The 20,625-nt window shown below is 37.0% G+C and overlaps 1 protein-coding gene across 1 annotated transcript in view; it reads left to right on the forward strand.

Moving 5' to 3' along the window:
- ANO2 (anoctamin 2) overlaps positions 1-20,625 on the forward strand; it is a 177,238-nt gene that overhangs the window by 84,571 nt on the left and 72,042 nt on the right. The window contains exon 14 of the mRNA XM_061476402.1: positions 2,601-2,684. Within this exon, the coding sequence (XP_061332386.1) occupies positions 2,601-2,684 (84 nt within the window). The remainder of the gene's footprint in view (positions 1-2,600; positions 2,685-20,625) is intronic.

Raw genomic sequence — 20,625 nt, forward strand, 5'->3', positions numbered from 1 at the left:
AATAGCAAAAATGTAAGTTACAGTACAATGCGTTGCTTGGCATTTTATTTTCTCACAGTGTTTCTTTCAAGCCAATTTTCAAAAGTTGCTCTGACCTCTGGCAGCTGCTTCTGGTGTCCCAGAATGCTTTGTTTAGCAGAAAATAAGAAAAAAAGGAAGAAAGCCAATTCAGCTCTGCAGGTGCTCCCATAGTGTGATTTGATCTCAGTTTCTTACAGCTTCATTTATCTCATTTCCCTACTTTCACCAGGCTGTCTCCTCTCATGTAGCCAGCCATGCCTGATGCCTTCATCCTGTAAGTCTAAAGACATTTCTTCCATTTGACCTACATACCTTATTTAAGGAAACATGATACAAATTAATGCAAATCAACAAGCTAGTGAAAACTTACAAAAAAAATTGAGATATAGGCATTGACTACAGCATCTTTAAACACTTACTGTTGTATTGTTGCATTGTTGAATCGTACCTTTGTCTTTCCTTTCCTCATCCTACTCACCACCATTTTTGCTGCTGCTGAACTTTGGTAATGTCAGAGATTACTCGTGCCTCATTATTTCTTGGAGTTCCACATACACACGTAGCATTTTGTAAGTAGTAACAACAGCTACCCTTGTGACAATAAGTGCTATAATGGTTTCTGAACTTCATTGTGGTATTGATTTTTATGTGAGCCATGAGTAATGTAAAAGAACTCTGTGATGCAAATGGTGTCACACTTGCACTCTCAGAACATGTTTTATTAATTTGAATAGTACAAGAAATTGCAAGGGTAAAACAAACTGTCATGCTAGCAGTTTTATTATATTTGCTTGGTATAGCATTGTAGTGCAAGAGTTTCAGAGATATATTGGTACCTGAGCTTTAGAGAAAAAATGTTCCCTCACACCTCCCATGTTAGTACCAGACTCCACGGGAGCAATAGGATGCACATACAATTTCTGTGTCTGTCTTTAGGGACAACATAGGTGTGACTTGTTCATAGAGTTCAAAAAGAAAAATATTCATTTAGAGCAGTTATTTAAATGATAGTGTGCTCACATACCTTTTTAATGTTTCATGAAAATCTCATTATCAGGATTAAAAAATACATTGGAAGTCTCACTATGTCTGTGCACTAGCGTGCACTAGCAAATACTCAGGATGGTGTCTGGTGTAGTGAAAATGTTACATAGAACAGAAAATGAACAGCCCATGTATCACCCAAGGAAGACTGCTGTAACCCCTGTTTTATTGTCCAGAAGGATTAATTACTTAAAAAAAAAAAAAAATTTATATTTTTTTTGTTGCCATCATATTCATTTGAAAGGGTTAGTAAGTCAGTTTAGTGACTGGACTCATAAGCATATATTCTAATTATAGTAAGTGTGGATGGTATGAACAATGCTGTAGGAATAGCCTTTTTGTGGGAGGCATAAAATCCAAATTCCAGGCTCTTAATGAATTCAGAACTTGGTAGAATGAGGAGACACATACAATTTGTCTTTTTTTATGATCTACTCTCTTTAAAATCTTGGTAGGTTTGTGCTACCATGTTTAATTTGTGTTCTAATTTGGAAAAGAAAAATATAATTTGCAAGGAAACCTTGAAAGGTTATTAGATGGGGAAGCTGGACCAGATCCAACAGCCCAAGAGAGGCAAGGCAGCCACAGCTCCATGCCCCTGGGTCCAACCTGTAGCAAGGCTATGCATTTATTCCCAGTAGACACATGTATGCACATATACACAACATGCATACGTTACCAGCTACACAGACACACATTCAGCAGGCATAGAAACACAGAGAGCGTAACCTCCTTATCCTGCACGGGATGGAGGTCTGTTTCAAGAACATATATATACACATCTTTACAATGAAAACCCCTCCAGCAGCTGGGCTCCCTCAGCCTCCCCAGTTCCTGGCACCCAGAGGTACAAGCCCGCAATGCTACTGCCTTTCTCTACTTGCTTACTCACATATGCATCCTGCTCTACCAGAGCTGGCTGGGACTCCCCTGGTCCCTCAGCAGCTGGTCATGGGCTTGAAGACACACACACAGACACATACATACACACTCCAGTGGGTCACACTCCTAAGAGACCTGCAGACCCTGTGGTCTGTTTGGTGATTGGCTCCCCTCATCTTTCTGATAGCCAACCCCACTCCACTATGGTCTTGCCCTTAGAGACTTCCTTACTGGCAACTTCACCTACTTGCTAACTACTCCAGCTTGATTTCCACCAGCACTTGCATACTCAGCTTCACACCTGTACTTGCTCCAGTGACTGATGGTCAGACCCCCATACAGACCAGCAAGCTATTTAGACGTGACCAGTCATTTTTATCCCTTTATCCCTCTATTTTTCCACAGATGTTCCTCCCCAAGTGATCTAGATCCCTCCCTTTTCCAATTTTGTTTCCTCCCCTAAGGAGGACTAATAAGTACTGTGCAACCCACAAACGCTTTTTCCCTGCATCCTGTAATTGTCTAGAAAAGTGTTGCGGTATTGAATCATCTGGATGGCTTATATAATGAATAAGCGACCAGAACTCTTTTTTTTCCCTTCTTCTTTTCTCTGGATCATAATCACATATTCGGTTGTTTTTTGTCTTTTTCAGGAGCATCCCAGACCAGAGTATGAAACCAAACTACTACAGAAAAAGCTGAAAAATAAAAACAATGCAACAGAAAATTCAAATGAAGTAAGGTGCAACTTATTCTTTTTACTTGTGCCAGATGTGAGTTTCATTATACTGTGATTGTCTTTGATAGATAGTTTGCAAAAGGTACTTTTTGGTTCTCCTTTTTAGCTTTATAAGTTGCTTGCTAGGGGTCTGGTGTTATGCAACCCTGCAGTGCCGTTGAAAAGCGTTTTTCACTTTGTTAGCTCTGCAAAGTAAAGCGATTTGCACTGGAATGTGGTTGACAGTTCATTCAGGATCTAATCTGTAGAGTGGTGAATATTTAGGAAAATAATATCACCACAGGGATTCATCGTTATGACCTTGAATTTCAGAACTTTTTTAACAATAAAGAAAACTGCTTTTATTGTAGTGATTTCCTGTTCATAGGTAACAATGGCATCTTTAGTCATGCTGCAGTTATACATTTGTGACATTCTGATGGTGCTTCCGGTATAAATAAAAAAATAATAATTGGTTTATCATTTTTAGATTTAGGCTTTTCTATGAATATTTCAAACCTAAGAACAAGCACTTCTTTTTTTCCCAGTATGGGTTGAGGTCTATTTCCTAAGCACTCATAAGTTCCTGCAGACTTGGTCCATTAGGCCAAGTCACATGCACTAGCAAAGCCAAAGTATTCCAAAACCATGTCCAGTTTCCAGGTAGGAGGAAACAGTTTAGTTTCGTTAAATGTTGAGAGTATCTGAAGTGGAAAATACTCCAGTTTTCAGGTCTGGTCCAACAAATTTACCGCTGCAGTTTATGAAAGAACTTAACTATCCCTTTCTTCTGCTGCTGACCATCAAGATTGTGAAGTGTTTCCAGTGAATATTCCATCTCAGTGAGACTGCCTTTCACCTGCTGGGCCCAACCAAACTCCACAGATAACAATAAAAATACTTTCAGTTACTTCAATGGGCTTTGGATCTTGCCCAACATGAGCAGGGACTCTCACATAGTAGGATGTAGAGGTCTTCCCTTACACATTAAAGAGCTTTCTAGGCTTTCCAAATGAGGGAGCAAAGGCTGTGAAAGATGGATAAAGCAGCTGATGCTGTTCAACTTTTTCTAACTTAAAGTGAAATCTAGAAACAAGTCAGCAATTAATGCTGTAGAACGTTAGACTTCTGTAGTCATGAGGCAGTTAGGTGATTACCTTGCTTACATGAGACAGAAATTACAGCATTGAAAGTTAGAAATTAATGTAAAAAGAAGCTATGAAAATTGTTATGTGTAAGAAGAACATGGGGAATAATTAAAGATCAAGCACTATAAACTTGGGAAGAAATCCTTTCAGACACTGAGAAGGGAAAGACTTTCCTAGAGTATTTTTCCTCCAATTACTGTTTGTGCCCATGTGAATGGAAAAGTAACACGCAGAAAGAAAATGTTTACTTCAAGTTTTTGGGGCATCTGAATGCTGACTTTCTCCAGTGTCCTAAAAGGAGACAAAATCCTATTTTGGAAATTGATATAGGCAATTTGATCTGAAAAAATCCTGATTTTCATTAATATTTAATTCTGAAGTAATTTTGAAAACAAAAAATAGTTCATGATTTCTTTATATAGTCATTAAAGTATTTTCTGGTCGCATTTGCCAGAGTCATCTCAATCTCTAAACTTCATTAAAAATTAAATTACTTTGACATTTGCCATCTTACAGTTACTCAGAGAGAGCAGTTATTCATATGGCAGAAGGGTTCACTTGGGTTAAGGTAAAATTCAAATAAATGCGTTCATCTTACAATTTACTGTCTACCAATTTACTGAAATGTATTCCAAATATCGGAGCACTTTTCCATTAGTCAACATTTTGCTTACTAATTCTGTTGCAATCACTTTTTTTTGTTTGTCTCAAATTCTTTCCAGCAAATAACACATTAGTCTGGGTTTGGAAGATGTGTTGTACAGTGGTTTGTACCTCAATTGTACCTCAATATTATAAGGGTAATATTTGTGTGTGAACTCTTGAAAAGGAAACAGACCATTTCTTTTACTGAGTTGTTACTTTGAATGTTAACTGTGTAAATGTACCCTTACATTTTTCTTTGGAAGATCCTGCAAAATTAGACATTAAAAGTGAATATTTAAGACTGAAATAGTTCTTCTGACTAATTTTTAGAGGTTTTGATCTTTTTCCTCCTTCAGATGGGTATATGTTATACTTATTGCAAGACCATTAGCTCAGGAGTTTTGCATGGCAGGTTGATATTTAGGCACAGGTTTCTGTGAAGTCTCTGGCTCAGTACTTCTGTCTTGTTGGGTGGAAGCCAGTGTACAGAACTTTGTCATATTAATAGTGCAGATCTAGTGTTTGGGCAGGCATCAAAGTAGAGGTCTCTCTGTAGTTAAAGATTCAGTTCTCCTAATTTCCTGGGTTTGTATGAATACACAGATTCCTGTGAGGTCTCAGTCTCACCGTATCTTGGTTGACAGTCTAATGTCATGGTATGTCTGTGAAGTTCTTGCGTGAATATTTTTAGCTAACTAGTACAACTTAGTGGCATGTCTTTTGGCTGTAGTTGGTCAACAACTGTAGTGTGCTGTGCTGATATCAAAGGACAGGCTCTGGCACCACTGCATAAAACTTCTCATTACTTATCTAATATGAAGTCAGAAGTCTCTAGTTGAGCAGCTGTGGCTTGTTGGGATAGAAATTATGCCAAAGCTGTGGCTATTGTGAGAATGCTTATTTAGAGCTTGCTTAAAGTCATATATTTCTATAAGATAATTGGCTTTTTTCCAGTGTGTTAATTCCTCTGTTCTGGTGATGATGTGACTAGCTTTATGGCAAGAAACTGAGCTTTTATGTGGTAAGCTCTGTGTATAGTGCATTTTTCTTTTTAACTTGCCTTACTCCAACAAGAAGTTCCTGTGAAGCTAATTGGATTATTTTTGAAATGAAGGGCTAAGGGTTTGGTTATGGGCTGGTTTTGTGATTGCAGAAGAAAATTGACACTACTAACATATTCTCTTAGATGATAACTTGGGAATACCTGTTAAGAGGATACGTACTTCAACATGCATTTTCCCCTATCTGCCACTGAAGTCATTAACTTTAATGAGTGTGGAAGATGCCCAGCACCTGTCAGGGCCAGTAAACATATGAGTCACTCTACTCGGGCAACAAATTCCAAATCAACTTGATGAGACTGGCAATAGAAAGTATTGCAGATCTAATGTATTACTTGCCCGATGGGGTTTGTGTTCTAGAAGATAGCTCTCATAAAAGTCTACTTAGGGTATTTATGCTACTGTAATAAGCAAAGAACAAAAATTCAGCCTACACCACCCTGAGTGGTTCAGGCTGGTTTAATAAATATTTTATTGGTTATTTTGAGAGTCGGAAAGAAACTGTGTGGCCTCAGAGCCCTTCACAAAAGACTGGTGTGAAGTTACTCATACAATAACACCCTAAGGTTCTAGTATTTCAGAAGAGGATTCATTTAAAGCCAAAGGAGTTGAAAAATTTACATGAAATGCCTCAGGTTAGGTTAGGTAGGGAATGCATAAGCAGACAGACCTTATGAATGATGACATTCATTTAAAAAAAAATTACAGGTCCTAAGGGAATGATTCAGGAAACCTCCAGTGATCTAACTCATAATCAGTAGCACTCTCTGATTCTTTAGAGTCATCTAAATAAAGGCTTGCAATGTAGAGCTTCTTGATTCATGCACGTTAAACAGCTTCTTTGTCCTTACAGCAGAGATGAAGCCTTATGTGTGCATGCATGAATGCATGTGTCTGATAATACATTCATGCAAATATGGCAGATGCATTTTTTGTAATAAAAAAATTAATATTTTTTGTTCTTCTTGTTTACTACACTATACACTGAAGATATGGACAGAAATATTTAACAAATAGTGTAAAGTTGCTGTATCTGCAGAATGTTAACTAAAAAAGGTGTTGGATATTTGTAATCTTCTGATAAGTTGTTCCTCTGTCTGTAAAATACTAATGTTCTCAATGGAAATACACACAGGTCAGGAAATGAAAATTGGTCTTGTGCCTGAAAACATGCAGATGGGGCTAGATCTAACTCTCACTGGAGCTGATGGAAATAAAGACTTCCAGTCATCTTTGGGAGAGCTGGATCAGGCCCTGACTCCTTTTCATTAAATGTCCAGCTGATCTGGCAAGCATGATCCAACATCATATATATTCTTATCTTTCGTATTTGGCAGGAAACCAAATAACTCATTCTACATATTTCTGAAGGAAAATTTTCTTTGTAGAAAAAAATGGTTTGTCTCTTGGCTCATATTCTCGCTTGGAGTAAACCCTGGGAATAATAGAATCTGGCATTATATCTTGCCTTTAATTCATTTTAAATACGCAAGTGGCAAAATAAGTTATTTAAATTGTTCATTCAGCTGGTAATTGAAAGAAAAGAAAGAAATATTTCTTATTGAATCACTGTTTCAGTTGACAACTGAATTAAAGCAGATAAAGAGGAAGATTTCTGGTGCAAAGATGAAACAGGAAAATATAAAATAGAATTGTATATTGCTGATCAATACTTTATATATATGCTTTTAAATTTCAGCACTGTAAAACATGAAATAGTAATTCTTGATACTAGTTGGTTCCTTACCCAGTATTTCAGAAGTAAGTCTCCCACAAGGCCTGAAAAACACTTCAGATATTGGAGTCCACCTCTTTATTAAGCAAGTCCTTGATAAGATTAACTAAAAAAAATATATATTTTTTAATATATATTAGCTGTAATTCTATAGAAGAAACTAAGATAATTGGTCATAAACACTAATTTGAATAATCAGAACTGTGAAAGAACTATGAATAAACCCAGAGTTCCTTACTCGCTAAAACTGAGATAATTTTTTAGCATTTATTAGATCGTATCGTTAACGTGATAAACCCAGCAATTTTGATAGAGTATTTCTTAAACTGGCCAATGTCTTTCCAGCCTCTTTCATTACTTTACTTTGACAATTCACTGCCCAAGCCTATGGAATAGTAAGACGAGTGTGTAATAGCTGATGTTTTCTCTTTTCAACTTATTCTTTGCATCATTAGCTTTTTAAATAAAAAAGAATAACTGAAGATAAATGGGGACACTATGATGGATAATCTTAGAGAGAGATATCTTATTCTCTTTATTGTAACAATATTTGGCTGTCTAATTGGATCAAGTCACATTTGAAGGGTAAATCATAGAATGGTTTCGGTTGGAAGGGACTTTAAAGATCCTCTAATTTCACAACCCCATTCTATGGGCAGGGAGACATTCCACTATATCAGGTTGCTCAAAGCCCCATTCAACCTGTCCTTGAACACTGCCAGGGGTGAGATATCCTGTTCCAAAATCTCTCTACCCTCACAGTAAAGAATTTCTCACAGTGAGAAATTTTGATTATTTTAATGTTTGAGTTCTGGGTTACACCAGTTTTATACTAGAGTATTCATAAGCAGAATTTATGTCTTTAAAAGACTGTTGACATAGTCTTTCAGTGCATTCTTATATAAATCTGTGGCTTCTTTGAATGTATGGTATATGATGTCTATTCAAACCTCTCTTCCCTATTGTTGTCTTGGACTTTGGTTATCTTTTTATGGAATAGTGTAAAAAATCTAAAAATGTCCTACTTGCCCATATGTCTCTGAGAATCTCAGTTGTTTTTTCTCATTTTTTTTTAATCAAATAAATAAATTTGGCATATAACCACATTCTGTTCTCTGTTATTCAGAATTTTATTCCAGTCAGCCTCCAGAAGGAGGTAGCTCTTCCAATACTCTTGATATGAAAAAAAAAAAAAAAAAGCTTAGAAATAACCTCATAGAATAATTTAAGTTGGGAAGGCCTTCAGGACTTTATCTAGTCCAAAATTCTTCCCAAAAGAGTGTCAGCTATGTTATCAAAACAGGTTGGCCAGGGTATTTCACAGTCAGGTCTTGGAAACCTCCAAGGATGGAAATGGCAAAATTCTCTGAACACTGTCTGACTGTCCTTATGGTGTAAAAGCTTCTCATTATACCCAGCCTAAACATCTCTTTTTTTCAGCTTATGCCCATTGCCCCTCATCCTCCCAGCACACACCGCTATGAAAAACCTTGCTCTGTCTTCCTGATAAACTAGCTAAGCAAGCCTTGTTCCTCAGCCTTTCTTCATGGGACAAGTGCTTCAGGGCTCTGTGCTAGACTCACATAAGTTGAGTGATTTGTTTGCTTTTTCCTAAGTTGATGAGGAAGCATTCCATTACCTCCTCTGGGTCCTTCTTTAAAGATGTTAACAGGGGGTCCTACTATTGACCCCAGCAGTACTCCAGCTATTACAGGTCTCCATGTAGAGCATGATTCATTAGCTAATACCCTCTGAGCAAGTCCATCAAACTTGTATGTTGCTGAACTCAAGGCAAACGGCATTGACAAGCCTCCTCTTGTCCACATGTCTAGTCATTTTCACACAGCAATCAGGTTGGTACTTGTGATTCACTTTTGGTAAATCCATAATGCCTATTTGCAATCACCTACATTATATGCTCAGAAAAGGGTTTCAAAACCACTTTCCAAGAGACCAGTGCAAGGGTGGCTCCTTGATTATCCTTTTATGCTTTCTGTAAAGATGGATACAAGATAGTTCTTTCACTGGTTGTCAGGACCCTTTCCTGATCTCACTGTCCTTTCAGGGATGATAGAGATCAATCCTACAATAACATCAGCCTGCTCCTCTAGCTTCCATTCCTTTTCTTCAAAGTTACAGGTAAACTAAATCACTGCTTATCTTTTCTAAAGGAATAAATCATCACTGTTTTGCCTAGACAACAATATGATGTTCAACTGGAAATACTGGATGCTTTTTTATTCAACTGTTGGAGACTGAACAGGGCAGATTTTAAGAAAAAGGTATCTTATCCTTGTAAGATTCCTTCTGCCAAAATAAAAATTTGTGATCTTTTTTCAGAGGAAGGCTTTGAACATAGAAACGAGAAGAAAAGTCTGTTGGTCTTATTTGTACTACATATTAAGAATTTGGCTCAAAAAAGCCTCTTTTCTAGGGCAGTATTATAGCTTGTGCTGTTTAATCATGTAACTGAGACTTAAGTATATGATTAAAGTTAAGCACAGGCCTCAACATCCTGAATTTGGATAGAATTAAGTGCTCTTTTGAATTCAGGCCTAAGCTTCTTATTGACGACATTAAAGATGATGCAGGTCTCTTTCCTGTTAAACTGAATGGGAAGACTCATTCCTACAGATTCTATTCATCAGTACTTAAAATTAGTTGAGTTCTGTCTGAGTAAGTAATAAAGTATTAGTCCTTAAGTCTGCAGTTGCTACAGATGACTTACTATCTCATTGTACCCAGTCAAAGACTATAATAATAGGTTAGAGAGTTACAGCAAAGTCTCAGGTTAAAAACTAAATCTCCAGAAGTCTGCTGTGTTTTAATTTAAGGCAGATACTTGAACTAGAAAACTACAGTATTTTCCCTTTCCTGTGTGCTGGTGACAAACTCCTGTATCTTGGAGTATATTTTCTACCTTCTGTTGAGAATATTTATAGCGGAGATTTTAAACTATTTATCTCCAAGGTCAAAACAGAAGCCTAGATTTGGGACAAAATTTATACAGATTGGCTGTGGAAACAAAAGTCAGTTAAGATAGTTGCCAAGAAGTTTTTATTTGATGCATACTGCAATCCTGTCTGCAATTTTAAAGAAATAAACTGCATTTACATTAAATTCCTTTGGGCATCCAACGCATGAAGATTGAAATTCCACATACACCAAGCTTAAAGAGCTAAAGAAGTCAGTTTGAACTGCTCAACTTTTGCAGCTCTTACCATGTTTCATTGAAAAACACTGGCCCACTGATTTTCTGATTTTCACGATTCTCTTAATTTAGGGATGAGATGGCATTGTGTTTAGAAGCTTGTTCACACCATGGAATTTGATGCAATCAATAAACTTGAATGCTTACCAAGTTATTCAAATCAGCTTTTTCTCCTATTGATGTCATCTGGGTAGAATTTAATGGGAGCAGACATCTAATTATTAATACCCAATGTCAGGTTCATTGCTTCTTCAAATCTCTATTGTTTGTTTAGTTGAAATATAAATCTTGTTTGCGTGCAAGGACTAATGTGACAACTTCCAATGCCATACTCCAATTCTAGCCTCAAAGGCTGATGCATAGCTAATGACATAAATAAAGATGGAATTCCCTTTTTAAACAGGGAAAGTAAATGCCTAGTGCACCTTCTTTTCCATTAAGGCTTCCATTTAAACATGATGGGGTGGTATACCCTTACTATTATTTTAGCTATTCCTTTGTAGGTAAGCACAACTATTTAAAATTCAGTCCTTCGCATGGTTGTCTTCTATTGTTAAAGTTCTGTGAAATCAAATAAGAAAATCAAAGGAGGACTTTAAAAAGCTTTTACCACTGTCTGATACCAAAGTGCAAGAACAGTTTTAAAGATCTGCTGTCTTTGCCCCAATTGCCAGCTTTAGCTAATATGATTAAAATTAGTCATGTTTAAAATGGCCACTTTATTGGTGTAGCTGTCCAGGGGTTTTTACCTCCCCTAAAACCTCTCCCCCTCTCAAAAACAGTGAAGATCATCCTGATGGGTTTAAAATGGGATGGTCCTTTGAAAATCAGTCTAACCTACTGTAATATTTAAAAATATTTAATATCTCAGATTCCTTTGTTTTACAAATACTGTATCAAAAATACAGCTTCAGTTCTGTCTTCCTCTGATGCATTACAAAACCCATCCTTTAGTTAGGTGTTTGGGGGGGGGGGGGGTGTTCTTTTTTTTTTTTCTCTTTTCAGGGTCCATCCAGTGAATTAACTTTTTACATCTGTTTCAGCCTCTTCTGTCACACCTTCACTGCTTGGTTTCAGCCCTTCCCTTCTTCCCTCCAGTTCCTGTTTTCTGCAGCTCCTAATCATGGCCTCATCTAACCCTAATCTCCTCCTTCCCCAGATCCTTTTCTTCTACTCCACCTCTAAAAATGTGTCTTTATTTTTCCGTCCTCATTTTGCATCTCATAGTTTCACATTACTGCCTATATCTTCTATCATCTTTTCCTTAGTAAGGGCAGACAGTATAGCACAGTATAGCATGTAGAATGGCTATATCAGTGAAGAAGGAAGAGATCCCCACTTTATGGGGCAATCACTGACTCTCAGTTCTAAGTTGAGAGACAGCTTAATGAAAACTTAGAGTTTAAATTTGAAATATGTACTCAGTTGTCAGCTTTGATTAACTGAACATTTAAGCAACCTAAAATCAAAAGTAGAAAATCTTCGCAAGAGAAGGAAGGTCAGATTTAACGGTGTGCTGTTAATTTTAAATCAACAGAAAGGAATGAAAGTGCTTGTATGGCATGGGTTAGGCAGTCCTGTGGCTGTTTTCATTTTTGATAGGATCTAGTTTGACTCCTCAGGAGACTGAAGACTAGCTGTGGACTGTGTACAGAGATGCCTTAGTATGTCCATTGCCTTCTCTAAAGCTGAGGATGGTGATGATAAAATTATACTAAAGTTCTTGTAGAGGATAATTGGCCTATCTGTGAGTTCCCTAGAAGGGGTAAGTTAACAGACTCTTACTGGTTTAATGTGTAATTTTTCCAAAGCCAGTGATCCAACAAAACACTGAGGAAAAGTTTAGTCAAGTTTCTCTGATTCATAATGCAGCATACTGTTAAAATGTCAGGTTTAAGATGTTCTCAAACACACTATGTAAGTAAGAGCATTCTTCTACTTGAATTTGTTGTGAGACAGATATTCACCAGTACTATTATTTTGCTTGTTGTCCTTCTCTATGCCACATTGGGACAATGATAACATATGCTAGCTTATTAATCCTTTCACATGATTGCTAACACAGAAAATTTTGGTTTGTCTGATGGATATCTTTTAAAGACTGTACAAACCAACATTCTTCATATGGAAAGATTCTTTGTCTGTTAACAAAAGTTACACTGAATAACAAGAATATTGAAACTAATCTGATCTATTGGGGCATTATTTAAAGTGGAAAGACTATCAAATTCAGACATGAGGAATGAGGGTTCTTAATTTGTAGATAAAGCAAACAGGAGTTTTAAAGAACTTTTATTTCCATAACATTGAACTTAAAAATATTATTGGTTTTGTTGGGTTTTTGTTTTTTTTTTGTTCACTGGATCAATTATCAACTAACTGCTACATACACAGCAAAGTGAACGATGTTTATGACAGTATCCTTACAATCTTGTGAGTCATAGCACCAGGCATTATGAAGCAAAACAACAAAACTCTAGATAACAATGTTTCAGATGTATCTCTTGAAATAGTCTACTATTCTGAAAACAATACTGCCTGCAAATATGACATATTCATTCAGAAAAGATAGTATGTAAATAGGTTTGGGTTTTTTTTACTGCACTGAGGTAATCTTTTGGAAATGAAAGTTGTCAATTAGTGAAGTTTGCTGGATTGAAGAGCTCCATGAGTTGAACACGGAGGAGGCTTAATATTTCAAAGTTTTAAAAATTATTGTAAGTTTGCATCCAGAGCATGCATGAAAAAACTAATAGGAAAGGACTCTGGCCATAATTAATCACCTCAAAAAAAAGATATCAGATGCTAGAAGACAGCTCACTATTACAAAGAAAGTGTTTTTGTAGATGTAAAGTTGAAATAAAAAGTTGCAAAAAAAAAAAAGAATTCTGAATGAGGCTTTTAAAAGGAATGTTAAAACAATTGAAAGGTCTTTAAGCATACTGATAAAAACCCCAGGAAATAGATTGCGCATCTATGGAGTAAAAATGGGATTCTAATTGCCAAAGACAATACTTTTTCTCCAGTAAGTTGATGATTTTAACACAATAGACAAAGGCAGGAAATCTAGTTAGAAAAACAGAATGGGAGGATATTAGCTGTGTAATCTGTATTTAAATTTGCACCAGCACAGACTAGGGAATGACTGACTGGAAAACAGTTTTGCTAAAAGAGGACTTGGGTGCTCTGGTGAATGAGTTGAACATGAGCCAGCAATGTGTCTATGTAGCAATGGCCCACATTCTCTTTGTATGCATTACGAAGTGTGTTGTCAGCAGATTGAGAGAGGACAACATTCCTCTTTACTCAGTTGTGGTGATACCACTGTTGGAGTGTTGTTCCCAGTTTTGCATCTCCCTGCACAAGAGAAATATGGGCATACTGGAGTGAATGCAGTGAAGAGTTACTAAGATGTTTAAAGTATTGGAGCATCAGGCGCACCTTTGTATGAGCCTTTGAGAGGCTGAGGGGTGAGATTATTGAACCTTACGAAGAAAATTACCAATGTGTTCAAAAACCTGAATGAGAGGGATTAAAGCAGATGGGATCAAGCTCATCTCAGGGATGTCCAGTGGAAGGTAAGAGATAATGGGCACCAATTGAAATACAGGAAGTTCCATTAAACAGAAAAAAAAAAACAAAACCCTCTTACTGTGGCTGGTCAAACACTGGAACAGGTGACCCGAGTTTGTGGAGTCTCCATCCCTGAACTGGACAAAAGCCTGAGAAACCTGTTGTAGCTGACTGCTCCAAGCAGGGTATTGGACTAAGTTGATCTCCAGAGGTCCCTTCCAAACCCAGCTGTTGTGCAATTCTGTGAAATGCAGGAAATAAATGATCCAAGCAAGTGCAGACAAATTGGTTTCACCGCAATAGGCACATTTTGAAAAAAATGTAATTTGAGCTTTACTAGAAATACTTGAGAAATTGGTCAAAATGTAGCATGGGTTTCCTAATGGCAAATTAATAACCATTTAAATTGGTGTCTTTTTTTAACAATATAATTGATTCCCTAAGGAAGTGAAATAAAAAGTACTTCAGTAAACCCACATAGTGTTATGCCACAAGGGGAATATCACATATTTGATAGGTTATAAATCAATATATTTCACTGGAACTGACTGGAAAAATAATTACTGGAATTTTTATTACAAAGAAAAAAAAAGTCTGGTTTTAGAATGGTTAATTTGGCAATGCAACTACAGTGCCTTCGAGCTGCTGCTCTTTGGTGCTTCATGCCTATTCTTACCTGCTGTCCTTCATGGGATGATTTCCATCACACCTATTTTTAATTTTTTTAAATGAACTAACCTTAGAGCACAGTGTGCTGTAAGGAGGGCAGGTGTTCCTGAGTCCAAGGAGACAGAAGAGCATCTCTCTGTGGGTACCTGAAGAAGGGGTGTCCTACATGTTTTATGCCTTCCTACTCTTGTTCCTGGTAGACGTCAAGGGGCTCATTGCATATCATTAACAATTCAGGGCTAAAGGAAATGATCTCATTGTTTTTCAAGTTTACAGGACTACCTGTGAAAAAGATGGGATTAGAACTCAGGCCATGTCCTTGTGGTCTTTTCTAGTTAATTTATGTTATTGATTTTTCATGGATTACATTTCAGTGGGTGTACCATAGGACTTTTTTCCCCTTCATCAGAGTTGTCCCTTCTGATCCTAATATTTCTTCCTCCCTTCCCACCACCACTCCCTCTCCCCCTCCAATCTGCTTTTCCATACAAACCTGCAGCTGAGTCTTTCTAAGTGTATGGCACAGTTTCTTTTTCTTTCTGTGCTTCATCTTTCCATGTGTTTAGGTGTATACCTCTTGATCCATCCAGGTGAAATAAGATAAACTATCAGGCTGTGTAGTGGGAAAGGTGTCATTCTAAATTTGTCTGTATGAACTTCACAAATTTCCCCTCCTCTGAATCCATAAAGGGACTTAAAGGTGCTATTCCAGCCAGAATTCTCTGAATAGATTTTTTGGAATTCATGATTTTTGAATATCCATATTTTCAACTTTAATGTACTTTTTGATGTAATTGATTGTACAGATGCATAGAAGTTGCTTATATGGAACAATCTCTATCTTAATAATACATTTGCTGAATCTTCTACTTCCTAATTCTTATAAAGCATAAATTCACCTTAACTCTTTCTTTACCGTTGCTGCAACATAGGCTGGTACCGGATTGTGTTTACCATGTGTCCTTTAACAGTGTGAAAGACAACTTTTTTTTGTTTCATAAAATTTATAATAGCTGCAAACTAGAAAGCAGAAATGAGACTCTAAAAAAATGCAGTTCTAGCTTGTCTGCTGATGAAAAATGAAGCTACCATTGCAATTCCAATGCAGCTATTTGCAGTTCCAAATATTTCAATAGTATTTAAAATGTTTGACCAAAGTTTTTTGTTCTTAAGACATTGCCAAATATTAAGTAACATGTTGGTTCCTTCTACTCTGCTAGATCCTAGTGTGGCCAGTGAGTAGAAATAGGAGTCTTGGTATAGTTTCTGTAGGCTTGAATTGCTAGAGCTGAACTTTTAATTCCCTGGTGAATTTTAACAGCACTGATTGTACCTGCTCAGTCACACTGTTTTAAACAAATGCATAATTCACATTGTCTCTTTCTAGTGGCCAAATAAACAGTACATTGAAATATTGTTTTCAAAATCTGTGTCTCACAGAAGGTTAGATTTTCAGTGTAGTATTACCTTTCATTAAGGGCTCAATTGTGTAATTATGAATGAAGTGTTTTAAGGTTTTCTGACAAGTTTAGAAGCATAACTTAGATCCTTGCTTTGAAGTAATTCTGAATATCCTGCTGCCTCACTCTTGAGTCAGTTATGACTGAGTTTTGGGGCAATCATTGCCGGAAGCAAAGTTAATGGGGTGTGGTGTTTAAATGAATTTCAATTATATGTGCGGCTGCATTGCCTACAATGTTAGCTGGACTGATGTGATAAGTCATTCTATTTGTCTAAATATTGTAGGGTTTGGAAGCAGCAGTTGTGACATCCTAGAAGGATAAGGCAGAAAGGTCTTTGGTGGTTGAATTGTTAGTGGTACACAACTATTCTAACTGGTATTCACATAAAGATACAACCAAAAGGGTACTGAGCATTAACACAGCTTTCATGCTTCTTAACTGTTCAAGAGCACCATCAGGATTGTAAGAAACTGCTGGCTTTTGGCAAGGAGAGCTATCATCTTTCATATGATACCTAATGGCAAGATCATTTTGAATGGGAAATGGTTCATCCAGCTGCCTTCAGAAGTGTTTGGTAGGGAAAATGACCATACTGAGTTGAGGAGACTGCTTTAAACCCCTGGATAGCTTCTGGTGAAAGTATAGGAGGTAGAAATTTCAGGGAAGCAAAGTAAAACCCAGACAGCCAGATGAAACCTAAACAAGAAACCCTGGCAAGCCTACCCTGAAAACCTGAAGTGTCCCATATTTACAGCAAGCAAGTCTCTCCAGGTTTCTCTGTTTGCTCCTGGAGCTTTATACAGACATGGTACTCTTCTACATGCACTCAAGCTAAATGTGAAACAGCCCTTAGGAGTGTCTCAGTGCAATAATTTAGCAGCATGCAGTAAAACTCACTAAGGGTTATGCTCTATTTCAACTGAAAAATAATTGGAGTCCATACAGCATGCCAAAGCATTTCACTGCCAAGCCAGCCAAGTGCGTTGGCTGCAGTTTTATAAAGAAAAGAAACTATGAGTCACTCACTACCAGATGCACTGTGCTGATGCTGGTGGAACCCAGGTATTCAGCAGAGGTGGCTGCTAAGAGATGATGGCACATTCCTCCTAGTCTCAGAGGGTCTACATTTGAGCGGTTCTCAGGGAGAGATGCTGCTCATGGTCCACAAACTTGAGGTGTAACACTCTAATCCCAGCTGTTGGGAATGCAGGCCAGAGGATAAATTGAATTCAATTAGTTTTAATTTTATGTATGTCTATGTTTTCAAAAGGGCTTAATAGCTGATAGCTCCCGCTGAGAATAGTAAAAGCTGTTGGGAGTTGAGCACTTTTGAACATCTGGCCAGCTGTACCTTTTCAAAAAGCATCTCTAAATTTTTCTTTTGCAACAACTGAAACAGTGAGGTTTTCTCAAAAATTTGAACTCGAGAGGCAACATCTGGAGCAGGACCATTTTTAGGGTGGCTTGGCCTTTTTTTTTCTGGCTGGTGATTATGGATGGTCCCATAAAATGGAGACGTACCCATATCATAGCCAGCATCTAGAGCCATTGGGAAAAGGTGGTTGGGATACTTCCAGAGATGAAATGTCAGCTCTCCTGCGCCCATAGGTAGGTGTGATGTTCAAAGCTTACATAAAAGCCTTAATGTATCCCTTCATGACATATATCAGAGTTCTGTTACATCCGCTGAGAACATACAGATAAACTGTGGCACTGAGTGCTGATCCCTATAGAAACAAAAGGAGGGAGGAAGGCTATACTATCTCTCTGCCTTAGATGTCTCATAAAGGGAAGATGAAATTATTTCCTTTAAGAGATAATTTAGGGAACATTGTCTGAAGAGCTATTCTTTGACTATACATAATCTAGGGAGCAAGCAGCAAGTATTAACACTCTACCCGAGACTGTAGAAATCTAGGGGTCTAATGTGAGATGCAACCCTGCATTACTAGCTATGCTAGATTTTTTTGTTGTTGTTTTTACCTCTTGCATTAAGTGTTTGATAGGCAGAAATTGCAAGTGCTCAAAGTGAGTAATTGTTTTTAGAAATACTGCCCCAGGCTAAATGTTCTGTTAGTTTCAACATGAATATAGTTATCAGTTGAAAATTGAGTTAACAAAGAGAATGCAGCTATGACTAAACCAGTTGAGACCATGTAAGTCATTCTGGTGAGGCAGAGTGATAAAATGGATTATCTATCAAACAGGAGACAGATATGAACGAATAGCAAGGTACTGCTGGGAAACACATGGAGTTTAAAATGTTCCCTTGTCTTGTCAAGCTTGTGATAGGTGTTGCGTCCCAGACGGGAATTAGGAATTCAGGAAGCATCATGCTATCTAGATGCACTGCTATCTACCGCAACAATAGTATCAAAATACCTAGAAATGAGACATAACACTTCTTGCTCTCTGCTCTTCTTTTGCCTGTGATTATGCATCTTTTCTTGGATCTTCTAAGAATATGCTGCTGTAGATAACTCAGCTAAAGAGAATACAGATTTAAAAAGAATATTTCTGTAATTATGCTCTTCAGTCTTGACCTTCTTTCTTGACTATGTTTGCAGGGAGAATACTTCACATTTAAAATCCACATTTCTGTGTGGATTTGCCTTAGTGATGTTTCCTGAGAGAGGGATTTATAAATATATATTTTTATTTTTATTTTTTTTAATGGGGTAGTGTCAAGTATATTCATCCTGTCTCCCAGCTACTGTGCTCTCCTTCAAAAATGTAGACAGAATCAGGAAACATGTAGTCTATGCTTCGAAAAAAGGAAAGGATGCTGTCTAAATGCAGAAAAAAAAAAAAAAGCAATAATGCCATTCCAGGCATCCATTGCACAATGGTTTCTTTGTCACAACATGACAGTATTATCTAAACAAGATTCTGGAGAAAGAAAAGATTACATGGGAAAAGAACTGTAGCAACTACTTACTGCCTGTCCAGTAGCTAATTGTCATAAAAAATGACTCAGGTTAGAGGTTTTTTTATTTTTATTTTCTTAACTTACTTTACTTATTGGATTGTTGCTGTTGTTCACCTGGAAAAGCTGCCATTTTTTTGCTTACTTGTCTAGGTGGGCATAATTTCTTTACTTTCTGTCAATTTCTTTCAGACTTTCATGCTATGTAAGAAAGAGTTATAACCCCATAACTCTTTTAAGGGCTTAACTCGTCCCAGTGTTTCTTTTGTGAGGAGTCTAAAACAAGATGTAGGTCTTCAGATGCAGTCTCAAATTTGCTAAATAGAGTTAGGGAATTATCTTCCTTGACCTGCCGGTTATTCTTTTGCTAATACAGCCTACTGTGTGATTGGCCTTTGCAGCAAGGGTGCACTACTCAGCTTTACTGTTTGATATCATACAGGAAGCTTCCAAACACACAGAAATACATTTACCACTTGAGGGAAGTACTGTATTAGCAAATGAGATAAGGAAGATCCTCCTTTAAAAAACAGCATATCATGATATTGCTGGGGTTTTCCCAGTGTGGCTCTAACATGATTGAAAAATGCTTGAAAGTTCTTCAGCTGATTAGCATTATCTTTTCATTATTAAAACAGCAATAGCTTGTAGATTTAATTACCCATTTTTATTGCTAAGGCTAGTAGCTCATACTGACAGCAACACACATAGTTTTGTGTGGCGAAGAAGAAGATGTTTTATGGAGAATGTAAAAAGCTCTTGTGGAATGGAGAGGTATTCCTTAATTGGGTTGTATATCATGAGGATTTTAATAAATATGATTAAGGGTGTGATTATGCTATTTCTTTCTCCAGAGACCTTACTGAAGTCAAAGGGAGGGCTACAAATGGAAAGCTTGCAAGACAAGGTCCTGCCATAAGAGATCATTAAGGAAAGCTTTATTCTAGAAAGCAGACACATAGCATCTGTATTTATTACAGTGTTAAAGTTTGATGTTTATAAAGATTATTCAGAGTATTGAAAACATCCTTAGAGGTATTTTAAAAATTACTGGTTTTACCTTAATTTTTCAGTAGCAATTACTCTGTAGCCAAAGTCCATTGAAGTGACTGGATATTTCATTTCACCTGACTTTGAGTCAGGTTGTTAGGGAGGGTGATGGGGCAGCTGCCATAACTGTTACAGATTTTCATCAAAAATAGCTTATGAACAATGAACATAAAAGTAGATTTTCAAAAGGCTTTTGATGTATATGATTTTGCCACCAGAACTAATCTTGCCAAATGGGGGCTAGTCACAGCAGTAAAATCAACCAGATATAGAAGGAACTAGATCTGTGAATCTTAAGTACTGTGTCAAGACTCTACAGTTTCATGTAATTTACTGAGTCAGTTTATTTTTGAAAAGGAAAATGGCAAAATCAATACACATTTTGTTTAAAATGTATTGATTTCAAATTTTCATTTAAGAGTTAGTTATGTAAGGTTCTTACTCAATGGCCTTCAATTCATTTCTGAGGATGTGGAATT

Source organism: Pezoporus flaviventris, unplaced genomic scaffold (assembly GCF_033815535.1).
Source record: "Pezoporus flaviventris isolate CSIRO_AGI_PZ_B2104156 unplaced genomic scaffold, CSIRO_AGI_Pfla_v1 ptg000096l, whole genome shotgun sequence".
Taxonomy (NCBI): domain Eukaryota; kingdom Metazoa; phylum Chordata; class Aves; order Psittaciformes; family Psittacidae; genus Pezoporus; species Pezoporus flaviventris.